The 16,568-nt window shown below is 39.1% G+C and overlaps 1 protein-coding gene across 3 annotated transcripts in view; it reads right to left on the reverse strand.

Moving 5' to 3' along the window:
• Nucleotides 1-16,568, reverse strand: part of PCDH15 (protocadherin related 15) — a 353,826-nt gene that overhangs the window by 134,429 nt on the left and 202,829 nt on the right. For all 3 annotated transcript variants that reach the window (XM_035537720.1, XM_035537702.1, XM_035537711.1), the window contains exon 17: nucleotides 4,891-5,019. In XM_035537720.1, the coding sequence (XP_035393613.1) occupies nucleotides 4,891-5,019 (129 nt within the window). The remainder of the gene's footprint in view (nucleotides 1-4,890; nucleotides 5,020-16,568) is intronic.

Below are 16,568 nucleotides of genomic sequence, written 5' to 3' on the forward strand. Positions count from 1 at the left end.
ATCTTTCCAGTAAGTAAAATAGCTCCATCCTAAAGAGCAACTTGCTTATTTTTTGAAAGTTTGTTTTCTCATTTAAAAATAAGAAGCAGATGATAAGAGATATTACACACATTGTGTGCAAACAGCTTTCATTATTGGAGCCTATTTATACTGCCTTCATATTAGGGAAAATGTAAGGTCTAGTGATATGTGAGCATCTGATGAAGGGTTGGGCTGTTCACTGCCATGTGATTATTTACCCATGTTTTCCTTCTCATCTCCTTTCATGTCCCTATATCTCCTAGGTCATGTACAGAATTTCAAAAAGTGATCAATCACACAAATTTCTTCCTACAATTAATAATCAATAGGAAGGGGAAGTTAAAGAAACTGGGCAAACTTTAAAAAGCAGATAAATGGAAACTTCAGTCAACGGTGGTTTGGGGACTGTTTTCTCTCCTGGGCCCCATGAGGCCTTATGGGCTCCAACAGCTTGTTATTTAACCACAGATTGCATTTTAAAGTTCTGTAACAAACTCTGCAGAACCGCGTTTCACTTAACAAGAATGCAAATGTGTTTGCACATATTGCAGCCAATACACTGATTCTCACCTATATTTCATTCCACTTTTCCACCTCCCATGTACCTGATGTGGTATTGACAAACAGTACGCTGCATAATGCCAATCATTCAGATGCTGGATCTCCTGCAGGACCTCAAGCTATTTACGACCGCAACAGACAATAAGGTGCCTGAATTTTTAAGCTTCTGGTGTGAAGCTTTTGGTTTCCTGTTGGTCCTCTGTAGAGGACTTCATTCAGCAATTCTTCTCCTGTCTTGTTGGGAGATCCCAATGATCAGACATGAAAGAACGGTAGGGAATCTAATACACCTCTGACTGCTCTCATTTAGACAACACTGTATAAAATAAAAGGGATTTGAAATACATCCACTACACTGTCAGCCTTATCCTTCCTAGCTTTTGTTCTTTTAATCTTCAGTGTGCTCCTCAAATCCCCACAGGCAGCACTCCTGTGCAAGCGCCTCCACGGACTTCAGCTGGCTTACAAAGAGCCACTGGAGCGACAGAGCGCGAGAGCACTTCAGTGTTAATACTGCCTCCAGCACGTAATGAGCCTTCCCCTCTACGACCAGAAATCTTTTCGTTGCCTTTGTTCCGTCTCCCCTGGGGAAACAAATTCCCAAGTATTACCTAAGCCCTTATGGGAATCCCTTTTCAAGTCCAACTTTTCCACTTGAAACAAAATAGAGCACAGAATGCACAGAATTCTATCGTCTGCAGCAGGAATCATATATGGGAGCATTCAACTTAATCATTTTGTGTCCTAAATCACTTACATACTTACCTGTATCATGGGAGAGAGGACAAAAGGAGGGTATAAATGTCATACATTACTTCTTTTTTCTTTTTAGAAGAACAGCTGAGCAGATAAGAGACAAAATTTTGCAGTCTTGGGAGAGGATAGAGAGAAAGTCTAATACAAAAAATCCAGAATTGGAAAAAGAAATTACAACAGCTTTTCACACGTTATACAGACTATTTCTAACATTTTAATAATACATGCTGAATAAATTTGTTACACTTTTACCTTTCTCGTAATTGACATCATAGAATATATCCCCAAATTTACCTGCATTATGGTCATGTCAACTGGCAATTAAAGTAACAGTAGCTGCTGCTAATAATCAGTCTGGAAAAAAAAAAAAAAAAAAAAAAAGACTTCTGGGAATCTTCTAAGAAGAAAATAATGGATTTTACTAGAAAATATGTTCTGGATCACACTGCTCCCTGATCCCCTGCAGCTTCTGCACTGCCCAACACTGCAGTCCACTAAACTGGTCCTTACCTTGCTAATACGATTACGAAGATACTACGCTACTTGGTAAAGCCAAGGTAAGCAACTTCCACTGGTCTCCCAGCATCCACAGAGCCAGTGATCCCATCCCAAAGTTACCAGTTCGTCATGTATGATTTGCCCATCCATAATCCATCCTGGCTGTTCCCATTCACCTTCTTATTGTCCACTTGCTTGGAAATGGCTTCCAGCAGGCTCTGCTATCTTCCTAGAGACCCATGCCAGGCTCACCAGCTTGGAGTTACCTGAATCCTCCTTCCTGTCATCCCCAAAGATGAGTGTGATGTTTGCTTTTTCCCAGTTGTAAGGAACCACACTCCTGGGCACCTTTTAAAGATGACAAATAAACTCTCCTGCAGCAATACCAGTTAACATGAGCACCTTTGGATGCATCTCATCCGCTCCCATTATGTCTGACTTATTTTCCTACACAGCCCGCAACTTCATCTTTGTCTAGGATGAAGGTAATCCTTTCCTCCTCCAGACTGACTCTGGCCTCAGGTAGCCGAGAGTCCCCATAGCTTACCAGTAAAAAAGCCTGAGGCACCAAAGTTGTGGAGCACCTTTTCCGTAAGCCTCACCGCTAGGTCCTCTGCCTCAATGAGCAGTGGCGCCCACACCTTTAATCTTAAGCCAAAAATATCTTGCTGTGGTTTTCCTCATGTAAAATGGGAAGTACACATTCAAAAGGGAAAGAGACCCCACAAAACCTATTTATTTTTTATTTAATCTGTATCAGTGCTTACTATGGTGGATTTCAGCTGTTTGAAATGAATATAGTAGAGGAGATTCTGAAAAGAAGGCTTGCCAGTCAGCAGCTTAATTCTTAGCATTGAAACACAAGAGGTAGTAAGTACTACCTTCTTTTACCAAGCTATTTTCATTTAAAATAGGCCTTTATATTTTAACTACATTACAGCTTCTGTACAAAACACATTCCCATAGAAACCTCTCCCACACCTACTGTGGTTCTAATGTCCTATGAAGGACAACAACAGTAACAAAAGCTGCTTTGTTGTTTAAAGAAGACTCTCCCTAAACAACACAGCTACGTCTAAAGGCTAATCATCCTCACTTCAGTAATTTCACTGAGTCCAGAAAATAATTCCAAATGCCCAAATTGCTCCATTCTATACTATTTGCATGAATATGAAACATTAGAATCTACATCCTATCTGTATCTGCAGCACAAAGAGAAAGCTTTTTCCATCCAGAGGCTGACAATTAGGACTGGTGATAAACATGAGAATAAATGATATAGCGAGTTTCTTTCATTCCACAAGAAGGAATAAGCTATCAAAAGGTTTCATTAAATATTTTCATTTCAACACAACTTAGAAATTATGCTAATTTATTAGAGAGAGGTTCTGTTGCAATGGCATATTTTCTTTTATAATTCCATCTAAACTAAAAATAAAGCCGATACAGTGTTTTTAAAGATTATTGCACCTTGAGGGCACCAAGAAAAACACAACATGGATTTTAAAGATATTTGGTACTGATTTAAAACATTGAATCCATATATTTTAGGATAAATGATAAATGACTACATAAGATGAACAATGACAAAAATAGATTTATGGAAACAGATTTAAGCCCAGGGATCTTAATTTCTACACATGCAAGAATTCAAAACAGTCTTTGACAGGACTGATATTTCAGTTCAGCATAACAAAAGTAGGAAATCTCTAGTGCTCATCAGTGTTGAGGAAAGTTGCTTCTCTTTAAAATTACACGTGAGCTTGGACAACTTCACCGCAGTACCTACTTTAATGGTACCAGGTCACACAGCAAGCAGAGCATAGATATGCAGAACCTCCTCAGTGTAAGTACAAGTGAGACTGTATTGAAGGAGCCTAAAACCATAACATATAACTTGAATGAAATCAAACTTCATGAGTAAGTAACAAAAGCAGAAGGAAAGGCAAGCCCATCCCAAAGAAGCAATTTTTCAACATCTAAATACCAGGAAACAAGTGAAGTCAAGTTCACTCAAAAAAGAATACAAAATTAACAAGCAGCATGATACATGAGAAACACTTGTGGATACCTTACTGAATAATATAAATTTGGAAAGAAACGTGGTTATTATGGTTATATGCCTTTGCCCCTTTCAATTCTACCCGAAATGTCTTCTCCTGTCTGACGGTATTGTTAAGACAGCAGTTAAGGTATTCTTAAGACAGCTCCTGTTTTCTAATAACACAGTTGCTACTGGGAAGAAAGGCAGATGGTTGTGCCAAAATCCCTGAAAAACCTTGCTTCCAAATTCATCTTGTGCTTACAGCTCACATTAATCCAGCCTTTATGCTAACCCCTCGCTGAGGGAAATATGAAACACTTGACATTCAACTACAAGTTCAAAACACCAATTCATACTTTCTTTCACCTGCCATTAGGAAAAACTGACTCTGCCAAAAAGATGATGCATGTTTCATGTGACTGAATCTGCAATGGGTAGTCCAGAAGACCTACACATGCTGTAAAAATTTACACAGCTTCAAATCACCTAAATTAACAATACCCAAAAGCATAATCTATTTTTACGACACCTAATGAATTATTACGGTCAACGCATTAACTATTTTCCTCTTTGATACCATAGAAATTTTCTACACAGGACAATCTTCCATACATACACATAATTTATTCAGTATATTATAGAAATGTTGTAAAAAAAAATCAGTAACAGTATAAAAATGTGGCGACAATATTGTAACACTGTAAATCTGTTATAAGCAAGCTTTTACAGTGGTGTGCATCTACAAAACCAGTCTTCTGATTAGCTTTTTTAAATGAAAAAGCCTTTTTGACCTATTAAGCATGAAGATGAACATTAATTCTGATTTTTAAAGCCCAGGAAATTACTTCAACTTTTAACATAAATATGTCTGACAATAGAGGGTTTGTGTTTAAACTTCAGACATTTTGATGCAAGTTTGTCTAAGGTACAACTATTTTAGTCTCTTTCCTAATAGTCTGGACAGATTAGGTAATAAAATAAACGATTTAACTCTGCAGTTAATAACTTACCCTTACTTGACCAACAAAAGCATTGGCTTCCTCTTCCTGTACAGACAGGTTTTTAGGTAGAAACATATCAAAAATTGGTCCATTGTCATTTACATCCGTCACCACTATATTAACAGTAGCAGTTGAAGTCTGCAGGGAAAGATAAAATTATGAATAATTACCTTTACTTTACAATTTCACAGATGACAACTGACTAGCAACTTTACTGCTATGTATTAGATCTATCCAGTACAGAAACACAAGTAAACAGATAATCTTTTTTTTTGGCATGTTTTTGTGAAACAGGAAGCGTTATTCCCTTGAAGAGTTTATTTTTTACCTTATAAGAAAAAGAAGAAAAACAGGCTAGAGACTGACTACTGTATTAGAGATGCATAAAATACATCAGATGTGTTTTGTCTAAAGTTATATTTTAAGGGTTTCAGGATCTTTAATTCTGGGGTGGGGAAGCTAAAAATATCAAAATTTGCCAGGACCTTGGAAAGAAATTAGTTATTTTACTAATCAATGCATACTACTGTGATGATTAGCTTAGATGAGTAGTCAGCCTCTTAGTTGGCACAGTCGTGCTACCACAGCTCCGTGGTGAGTTCATCTGACCGCAGCTCACAGATCTCTATCATCCTTCATCCACATCAGGCTGACATGCTGTAAAGCATTAGCACATCAGCTATAATACAAAGAGAGGTGCCTAACGAAAACAGTGTAATTAACTACATTTTAAACTCATACATTTAAACAAAATGTGTCTGTGCTTCCTACTGAAATTTCCTATGCAACTTCAAGAAATTGGAGTGTGAAACACTTTGTTGGCAGATCTTCACAGCCTGAGTTAGATCCCTTTTCAGCAGTCCTATATAGTATTTCGGTCACAAAACAACAGTATTTTAAATCAATTCAGGAGCTGCTAAAACCTTTGCTACCAGAGATGTTTTTTACTCCACATATTCAGATCTAGCATATCAGCAAGTTATCATTATGAACTGTAGTTTCAGTTTATCACCAATTTTGGCTGTAATAGTAATTAAGGTAAAAACTAACACTACCTACCTCATGCAGTTGGTTATTTTGGAATATAGCTAAACATCAAAGTCTCTTTCTTCTCTGTTTCTCGACTTTAAATGTTTTGCATTGAGGCAAAATACCTCCGTTTGAGCTTCATGAATTTAAACATTGTGGCAACAACAAAACCAAGACTTTGCTTTATACTCTATAAATACCAAAGAGTTGCAGCTAATAATACACATTTTTGTGACCTGTGACAGAGGCTGTAAAGAGAAGGAATGAACAGCCCTCGTCATCCACCAGGGAAAAGAGAAGCACTACGGCGCAAAAAACACGGTAAGGAAATTGAAATTATACACCAGGAAAACCTTTCACTGCAAGAACAGAGAAACGCTGGCACAAGCAGTGCAGGGAGGCTCCGTCCCCAGGAGCAGGACACATCTGTCACGCCCAGCAGCAGTGATGGCTGATGCCGTGGAGGAGCACTGACGGGCAGGCTAACCTGGTGTTGGAACCCCGCGGTGTTAGTCTGACAGGGCTTCTTCCAGTGCTTTATTCAGTTCACATACAAACAGAATCATTGTATTCGACAAATGCAGCCTGGTAGCCAAGTATGTTAAGGGAGACAGATGATGGAAACACAGGCATGAAGCCTAACACTGATGACATACTACTGTGGATTGCTAGTGATGGTTTCCTGGACTGTTATGTACTGTTCCCCCAGTGACAGTAATATTTGTAACAATGTCTATGCTGCAGCCACTGCTACTGTGAATTGCAGTGTAAAATCACGCAGAGGAGATTAAATCAGCTTTCCTGTGCTGTACGTAGATACCTACTGATACTGAGCTACCCTCACACCAAGCTACATCGGATGAAAGGTGTATGGCATTACTGCTCAGGTAACTTCACGGTGCAGACCTAACTGCTGAGAAGTACCCTCCTTGAGGCACAAGGCTAACCAACCTGTTAAAAACCTCACAGGTTCCATATTCTTAAAGAAAACCCTTAACTGCCCTGCCCCCTTAAAAAGCAAACACAACCACAACAAAAGCCCAAACATAAGTCTAGAAACACTCCTCTCTGGATCTTTTCAATGTAGGTGCAGGCAGAGGAAAACACACCTCTGAGAAAAGGAGATGTGATGTTTGTTTGAAAGAACATATCTGTTGGCTGTCCAAGGAATTGAGTTGCTATCATTTCTTCTATCCACTGGGCTGCATCAAAATATGAATAAAATACAATCTAGAAAAACTTACTCCTAATTGTTTTGGAAGTATTTTGTTCCCCTCTCCAAACTTCTACCCTAGATCTGAATATACTGTTTAATTTCAAATCCTCATATTGAGGCTTGTTCCATCTGGAACCTCATGGTTTCAGAGCAAGAGGGGCAGAACCATTTTTTCATCGTTACCTGCATTCTTTTTGCTGTGGCAGGCAAAAGGCAATACAAGAATGCCTACTGCTCCCCCATCTGAAATAAAGATGCCCTTTCATTTAGGTTTGCCACTGACAATACAAGCTGCATTCCGTTTTCCTAATCCAATAATCAGAAATGGGTTTTGAATGAACTTGCAATGAAATTAAATATATTTTGAATATGGCATAGTTTCAGATAGCTGCTTAGGAGAGAGAGCCCATTCATAAACCCGAATTGCTAAGACTGATGCTACCATTTTAACATTCTTTCCAGGAACCCTGACAGCTATAGAGCTCACGGCCATCTCTGGAGTCTATCTTTTCTGAAACATCTTCTGGTGCAGTACCTCCTTCATGCAGACCTACACCTTCGCTGGTCCCTACAAGTAAACGTCCATAATATATAGAGAATATCATTATTTTTATAAAGGGCCAGGCTCCTAGTATTTGCCACAGAGGAAAAGCATGCAGATTAGCACTTGCGAAGGACAACTCCTGTACTCAAACCTACTCACTGTCTTAATAGTACCTGGTCATGCTTTCATTGCTGTGTTGCCAGGTCAATCTGATAACTTACTCTCTGCAGGAGTGATCCTGTAACAAGTCAAACTCCTTCACCTTCCAAATCCTCAGATTTGGCAAGCAGCCCAGTCACTGGTATTGGAGTCAGCTGTCTCTCTTCCATGGCAATACACGTGGCTGTTGTTTGCAAAAAGGCCTTTGTACTTCACTGAGGTGCTACCTGTATGAGCAGGCTTCCTTACCAATCCTGGCTACTGGCACAGCAAAGAGCAGAGCCCAGATAAACACAGGTGGTACGAATAGTAACCATGCACAATGCAGCTCTTCCGGAGAGAGCTTCTCTATAGTTTCTTGCACAGAGGCAAATGCAGAAAACAGACCTGTTCCACAATAAGCATAATCTAATAACAACTTAATACTTAAATAGTAACTAACAGAGAATATTCTGAAATAGCAAAAGATACATTCAGGCTGGCTTCTTATATCGGTTTGCATTCAGTTATTTGTTAATTGTTGCTGAAACTGCCATTCCTATATTCAGTGTATATACGGAAAATGTACTTCACCATTCATGCATCATTGTCAACACAAAACACACTCCTGAACATTTGCTCTGATGATGTGGAACGTGCATTGAACATAAATCAATCTTCCTAAGCTAACTTCATTCTACAGGATAGAGGGTAATAAAAACTCTTAGATTTAATAAACTGAGAGAACTATGGCATGGAAAACATTGGCTTAATAAAGTACTTCTCATTTTGAAAAAGATTTCTTTTCCATTGAAGAGAATTTTAATGGGCTATATCTGATAATCTGTGGTATGTTTACTCCTGACAACGCTGAATCAACCCACAGCAGCTCTCAGAACAGCTGCCAGAACACGCTTTTGCATCTGATAACTTCTGAATCAAGTGCTGAAAGCAAAATTATTGCTGCTATTTACTTACAGGTCTAACTTCTGCACATAAGTGCATGTCAATGGATGTGTGGAGGCTCACATTTATTTCAGATAGATAAACACAGCAACACATTATGGGGAACTCTTACGAACACTTCTCCCGAAGGACAGCGTTTTTCTAAATCCAAGTTACTCTCTGCTCTAGAAGCATGCTATTATTAACAATACGATCCTGTTGTATTACTTTATATCTTGAACAAAAAAAGGGACTTTTCTTCCCTTCAAGTATTCTTGAAACCCAGTCATAGCATTATCAGAAACGTAGAGCTTACTGAAATGCTGGTATAAATCTAGAAGGGGTCATTTAAGTAGGTGCCAAAGGAGACTCGGATTTCCCCTAGGAGAAGGTAGAGAAATAGGAAGGCTAAGCTCTGCTTAACACAACCTTGATTTTAAGATCTTCTTTGACATCTTTATCAAGGACCAAGATGAGGTGATGATGCACACTCCGAAGTTTGCAGGTGACACCACACTGAGGGAGTGGCAATACAGAAAACAGTCAAATTGCAAGGAGAGGTTCAGACTGGATATAAGGCATACCTTTACCCCATGAGGACAAAAATGACATCTTTTCAGTGTGATAAAGCAAGTGTTTTCTATATGGTATTGCAAGAGCAAAACCAACTGCTTTGCTCTTGTTTGTCTTCGCAGTGTAGATAGGCACTGTTTGTCTTTGCAATGTAGACAGCATTCCCTAAATAAGACCACAGAGGATCTCATTTTTGATGCCTTTATATTATTTGACAGAGTTTACCTGAGAAATGCAAAACCAACTACCACCCTTCATATGCAGAAGTCAGGCTGAAGGGTTCCTTGAGTTATTCTATAATATATAGTTATTCTGCAATGTAGAATATGGCATTTTATTGGAGAAGAGAGGAGATTCCAGGTCAGACTAAACCCCCAGGCAAGAAAGGAGTGTAACGATTAAAGAGTACTTGCTTTGCTTAGTTTTACAAGAAAAACGGAAAGTTTGCAGCATTTTGTAAGAAGGGAGAGAAGTAGACAGTAGAAGAGATGTGAAATTGTTCCCAATGTTTCTGTTATCCAAGGATTTAGTATTTTTCAAATTGTTTACAACTCTTTTACTTATCTTAAGAATCTTACCTTACCTGCTTGCCAATGCTGCCATAGAAGACAGCACTCCACCTATTACCGAGCATCAAAGTTAAACTCAAAAAAGCAGTATCATTGCAAAGCAGTAATATTTTATTGAAATATCAACTGGGAAAATTATTTTATAATATTTTCTGTTCATCCTACGCTTTCAAGAGTATTTGTAGTAAAAAGACCATTTCAAACATATTCACATTTTTCTGTTAGTCACAATTTAGCTAATTATCAAACGTGGATCAATTCAGTGGCAGGATCGCCAAGAGAATTATTCATAACAAGCTCTGGGTTAGCAGCAGCAATGCCTCTGTGTTCTCTTCTTTTACTTCATTAACAACAAACTTGGAACTGAGAAAGAATATGGGGAACACTCCAAGAGTTTTCTTGCTATTTTATCCTAATTCTGGAAACATGCCTTATCCCTCTGATGGAATAAGCCAACCTTTTACATGAAGCAGTAGTCAGCTGGCTACCTTTATTTCTTTAAGATGCGTAGAGCAGCAGTTCTGCCATTACCATCAGGAACTGCAATAATCAAAGATAAAAAAAAAAATAAAAATCAACAGTTCTGTATCCATATTAGATGGCTCCAAAGTTTTGCTTAAGCTCACTGCAAGCTACAGCTTCAGACTGACATGCTGTTCAGCCATTATTACACAAGTTGAAAAAATCATAGTGCCTTATTCAGAACTGCAGCGTGGAGCAGCACGGATAACATCATGATCATCTGTCCTGTGTATAATGTAAAAAGTTAACACCACCACTGAAATCCCATTGACTAAATAATTATTGCTTTAAAGTTATGTTTGTTCAGGGCTAGCCCTAACCTCTTCTCAGTCTGTCACTGGAACCAAAAATAACAAACCAAGTACACTGCGGGTCACATCCTTCTTGACAGCAGCCAAGGTAACCACTTGGCACATCAGCCAATGCGGGAAGACACCAGGGTACTGAATACATGCTTTGGGGATAAGGAGTATGGTGCAGAGAGGATAAAAGTAAACACGCTGAGAAAGGGTTACTGTACTTTGTATGGAGCTCAGTTGCCTGCATCGTTACAGAAGCCTTTCATTTCTTATCACCATTTTCAACTGCAGGTGGCCGTGGCTGCCTGAGATTGCTCTCAGTGCCATGTAAACTGTGCTTCGTTTTCTATGCAAGTAGTGTAACTTCTGCCAAGGCAGCCTAGTGCAGACAGAGATGGGGATGCTTTTGTCACAAGTCATCACATCAAAATCTTAAGGCGGTAACAAAGAGCATCAGCAGCTATGAGAGCAATGTATACCTTTGAGTATCAAAGAAGCAAAATTTGTATTGAGAGAAAGACAAGTTCCAACCGGGTGCCCATTTACTTTTGCAAAGCCAGCTTTCTTGTCTTGCTAGTGGGGAAAAAGGACAGCTGTACTGCACATCTCAGAGCCTCAACATGTAAGAAAAACATTAATTTCTCTTCATTCACCAGTTCTTATACTTCAAAAGTGCAGCAACATATTTGGAACCTACATCCCAGCTCCCATAACCTACATGTGGCAGAGTAAACTTAAGGCAATGCTTGGAATTACCATCAGCAATGAAGACTTTTACTTGCAAAGCTTGGGAAAAATTAATAGATGATGTAAATATATTTGAAAAAATCAGTTGCAGCGAGAATCTGTTAATTCTCCCTCACGCCACATTGCTCATTACACTCTTTGTAATGAAAGCAAATAGTAATCAAATTTCTTATGGAATTAGGAAAAGCTGCAGTGTTTTCCAGAGGACCTTAAAAGAAACAGTAAGACAGGAGCCTCTCAAGAAACAGAGTTGTTTTGCTAAGCTCTTCAGACATGCTTAATTGCAACTTCAAGTCTTTAAACAAACTTGAGTGGTTCCCCAAAGTAATGACAGAAAGACCTAATTCACAATTGGTTTTGTAGATCGGCTGAATGAGGTCTCCTCATGCATGTTAATACACCAAGTTAATACAGTTAAGGACAAATAAAAACCTGCTTTGGCTGTTTTTAAAACTGGCCTTTTCTAAAAAAAATATTTGTCAAGTGTGGTTTGGAAAGCAGTTTTGAAGTTAGTACTGGAAATTCATGCATGGCAAAAAGCAGTACAGCTTCACACCAGGCAGCTCCTATTTATTATTGAAGTGAACTGTGTTTACTTCTGTTTTGTAATAAGCCTAAGTCAAACTAAAGACCATCAGCTGCAATTTATAGCTTTCTTAGGGCCAATAAAATAGTTCTTACATTGCTTAGCAAAGAATTATATATAAGTGTAACATTTACATAGCCTCCACAAATATCTTATGTCCTAAGTACACCAGGCCCCGATAAATGTTACGGATGATAAATCTGAAGGAAATTTCGCTTGTGACTTAGTGTATGCTGCCATTTAAATGGAGATTGGAAATTGATGAGAGCATTCTTTGCCTTGGAGAGGAAACATTCTCAGCTCTGATGTCAAGCAAGTTTATTAATTTAGACAAACTCTAAGACAAATACTATCATCTCTAGATATAAGTAGTTTGCAAATAATAAGATCTGAGGCAAAGCCCAGGGCCTTATTTGATCAAAAAAAGAAACTGTAAATAATGATTCTGATTTACGTATCAGGTCTTATCTATACTAAATTCAAGAGAACTGCACTTAAATTATGATATTCAAAATAATAGCCATTCCCTATATGGCAGGAGAAACAGCTGCTCAGATCTTAAGTTACTGGGAGCAATAAGAACCAGAATAAAATATACAAGAAATGTTTAATAACAGGGAAATTGCTATGGCATCCACGTTCAGTGCTCCACAAGAGTGGCAGCCTGAAGAATGACACTGCTAATAGGACTCCAATAATTATTGGTAATGGAGGATGACAATGGAGTGCCAATGACGAAAAATTGATGGGTAAGTAGGAAAGGCCAACCACTGACAATGGAGTTAGAGCTCCAGCACTCTGTGCCTTACTGTGGAACAGGAAGAGCACTGACCTGCTGTCCAAGCAGCTGAAAAGCATCTCGATATCACAGGAATGAAATACTTCTGTGCCTATGAGATGAAACAGCAGTGGCTGGTAGCTTATATCACAAGCTATATACGCACAGGGTAAATGACCCAAATTTAGAGCATACTGTGTGCTGCATCCACAGCACCCAAGATTGTTAGAGGTTAATATACAGATTAGGCTACATTTGTTGTGCAGGCTGGCAGGGACAAAGCTGTGGAAAACGTGGGCTACACCTTAACTAAAAGTGCAGGATTCAGCATCTTGATCACAAAAGTGTAAAGCTACAGCACCTCTATCAATACCTTTAGATCATAAAACCAAACCTGACAACTTCTAAACAGGGGAGGAACATGAGGTGTTGTAGCCTTCAGCTGCAATTCTCCCAGCTTCCTTGCACAAGTTATTAATTTACTTAAAAGCAGACTTCACTGTTGCTGAAACTTGGTGCAGAACTGTTTCTCACCTTAAAAGAAAGAAAGTCATATTTGAAGACAGAATTACAATCAGTACAAAATCTTTGACGGAAAACTGTCAATCTACTTCATGAGGGTTATTTAAATCACCCCCTCCCTGTCAGCATTTGAAATGAAAACCTTTATGGGGAATATAATCCACACAATGCAAGGAAAGAAGCTGTACAAACACTGGAAGTTTGGGAGTCTCCTCAAGCTTGCTCAAAGACAGCTGTTACCTCATAAAAACAAGCTGATGGTCAGGGAGAAACCTTTTCTCCTAGAAGAGGAAATCTGGCCAGGCAAATTCTTCATTTGTAAACTGAAAATTACAGATCAGAAAAAAAAAACAAGGCTGCCTGATATGAAGCACATAACTTGTCAGGAAAATAGTAACAGGCAGTGTTTTTTTTAGTTACAATATATATTGTTAATATTAAAGCCATTTGAAGGGGAGTTCTTTAGGGGAGGAGATACAGAATTATCTGTTTATTGTTCCTTTTCATGTATTTAAGAAGTATTCATTCCCACTGCTCCAAAAGATCAAAATAAATGTGCTACATCAAGGTAATACTAAAGTTCCACAATACGAATGGATTCCATTGATTTTTTTATTTTTTTGCAATCACGCTTTACTGATTACAGAAATGTCAGTTTAGTAGAAACCTTTTTAAATACAAGCCTTTGTGTATATAAAATCTCTTCAGTGAGTATTTACTGTAAGAGCTGTGCATCCTTTATTCTTAACAGATAACGGAACTGATATGAAGCGGATACAGCTAATACTTACAGCAGTAACAGAAAATTTACTGTAATTAACTCTCAGTATGCTATTCAAGTTGTAACACTGCCTAAATTACCTTCATCTAGTGCTACCTGTTGGTTCCAAGCAATGTAATTATTTCAAGCGTCAGGGGAGATGGATGCTCTAAATTATTAGTGATCTTCTCAGATGACTGAAATACCCAAGTATAATCTCCATGATGAAACACACACTGCACTGAAATAAGGCTACTTATGTTTCACTCTGTGACTGAAAGCCCACTTGAAATGTCTGCTCTGATCCAGAAGGAGAAGTAGCGAGGAGGAACATCGCTTGGTGTCTGCACCATCCACACCAATGCACCGCAGGGTCCTGGCAGAGCACAGCTCTGCCTACGATCTAGGGCACAACAGCTTTTATTCCGTTACCTGAACAGCACCACCCGGACAGAGAAGCTTCTGCTAGGCTTCCAAAATGCTTCAGTGACCTGGGGGTTAAGACACACTCTGGGAAAAGAGGGTAAGTGAGAATGCGTCTTCTGTGGCCTACTGGAGAATCTCAAACCTGACCAGTATTTCCTGGGTATCACAGAGCAAGTGTGACACTGGACAGATGTTGATTTGTTCCTAAAAAGGAAGGCTAGGGGTGCCTGGGAGGCTGGAAACACCCTCTGGATGGCTGACAGTTTTTAATACCTGATTACCAGCTCCTAACTGGCTTTGTGAACTAGCCTCCGAGCTGTCCTGTTTTGCCAGCATTTGGGCAGTTAAAATCAAGCAAGAAGGGGTTTCTGAAGTGCTGGGTAAATATTTTCATGACTGGACATTTGTATTTGGGGGTTTGAGTTCTGCTTAAATCTCACAATGGACAGTTAAACAATACAGCAGAGCTTCCTGTATTATATATAAATGATCTAACATATACACACTTGTGCAAGCCAAAAATAAATAGCACAGAGGACTTTTTCTTTCTCCAAACACAAGTCATTCATACATTTTATTTCTAGCTTCTCCCTCTGAAATGTGAAGACATGAATTCTTGCCTTGAAACCCATCCAAACACACCACAGTTTGCAAAAATGATTTTAGCTTGACATTTTTTTCATTCACCTGTCATTCTTCTACCCTTCAACAACTATGCCTCATTGCTAAGGAAAATAAAAATATTTTCCTGACTACGCAACTAATGCATACTTAATTGTTTGTTGCACTGCATTGTTAACAGCGACAGCTAGTGGGTTGTGTTATTACAAGGTCAGAGAAAAACCACAATTAACGTTAATGCTCTAGGTCGTAAGTCAGAGCAACAATAACTTAGGAAGCATAGTTGAGCATTTTAAACACTCGAGAGCATTATAAGGCATGCGAAAGTGATGCAATGGTGTCAGCCAGGCCACGCACGGCTAAATGGAAAGTCATATTGCTTTGTGAAGGCATAAGTAGGCCTGCATTAATTCTGATGGAATAAGCAGTCCCCAAAAGTCCAAAGGTGTTAACATGATTGTCAGAACACAACATTAAGCAGCTAAATAAACCTTAAGGCTCAGAATACAGAAACCTCACTACTCAGTGTCATAATAACATAGTTATAAGTCTTTTAGACCCTTTATTAATGAGACAGAAAAAGAAGTGAGGGGAGAAAAAAATCACAAAATGTTAAGGTGTGTGGAGCACAGAATTTTCATGTGAATAACTGCATTTAACAGACTTCACAATGATGATGGGAAGAGCTCGCTTGGCACAGAGAACATGGGGTAGAAAAAGGAGGGCTGATACCATACTGCATACTAGTTCAATACCACATGCGGTTTACACTGCAGACATGAGCTGGCAGGGCACACAGAGCTGGCCTGGCTTGGTTGAAGCTGCAGGGGGAAGAGTTTGAGCCCTGCAAGATCAGGAATCCAATAATCCAAGGGGTTAAAAAGCCAGAAAGCCAGAGGTTGGTACCACTGTGGTGACAGGAATGGCTGCATGCTGTGACATGGAAAGGCACCTGGAGAAATTGTTGGTCCTCGAGAGAGTGGTGCTGGGGCTGCTGTACCCCAAGGACAGCTGTGATCCTCGGTGGGAAGTGTCCTGCTGCCCCCACGTGCTGCCCTCCAAACTATCAGAGACACCAGAAGCAGGAAAAAAAAAAAAGATCCATCTCCAAGGAGAAACCATGGTTTTCTGATATAAACTAGTTAAAAAGAAAAGGTCCTCCATGACATTTCACTGACATTGAAATCCATGGCCTTAGCAAGAACAGTTTGCCATGATACCAGCTAGCAAATTTAAATGAATCCCTGACCCAGGAGGAACCTTTCTAGCAGTAGAGTACATCCAAAAGAGCTGGAAATCAAAAAACTGTGCAAAGATGCAAGGAAACCTTGCAATTTAGTCAAAAACGCTATTGTCTTGCATAGAAAAAACATTCAGATTTAATTGGCTGAGTTGTCCTGTTTCATCTATTT

Source organism: Cygnus atratus, chromosome 7 (assembly GCF_013377495.2).
Source record: "Cygnus atratus isolate AKBS03 ecotype Queensland, Australia chromosome 7, CAtr_DNAZoo_HiC_assembly, whole genome shotgun sequence".
In the NCBI taxonomy this organism is placed as follows: Eukaryota; Metazoa; Chordata; class Aves; order Anseriformes; family Anatidae; genus Cygnus; species Cygnus atratus.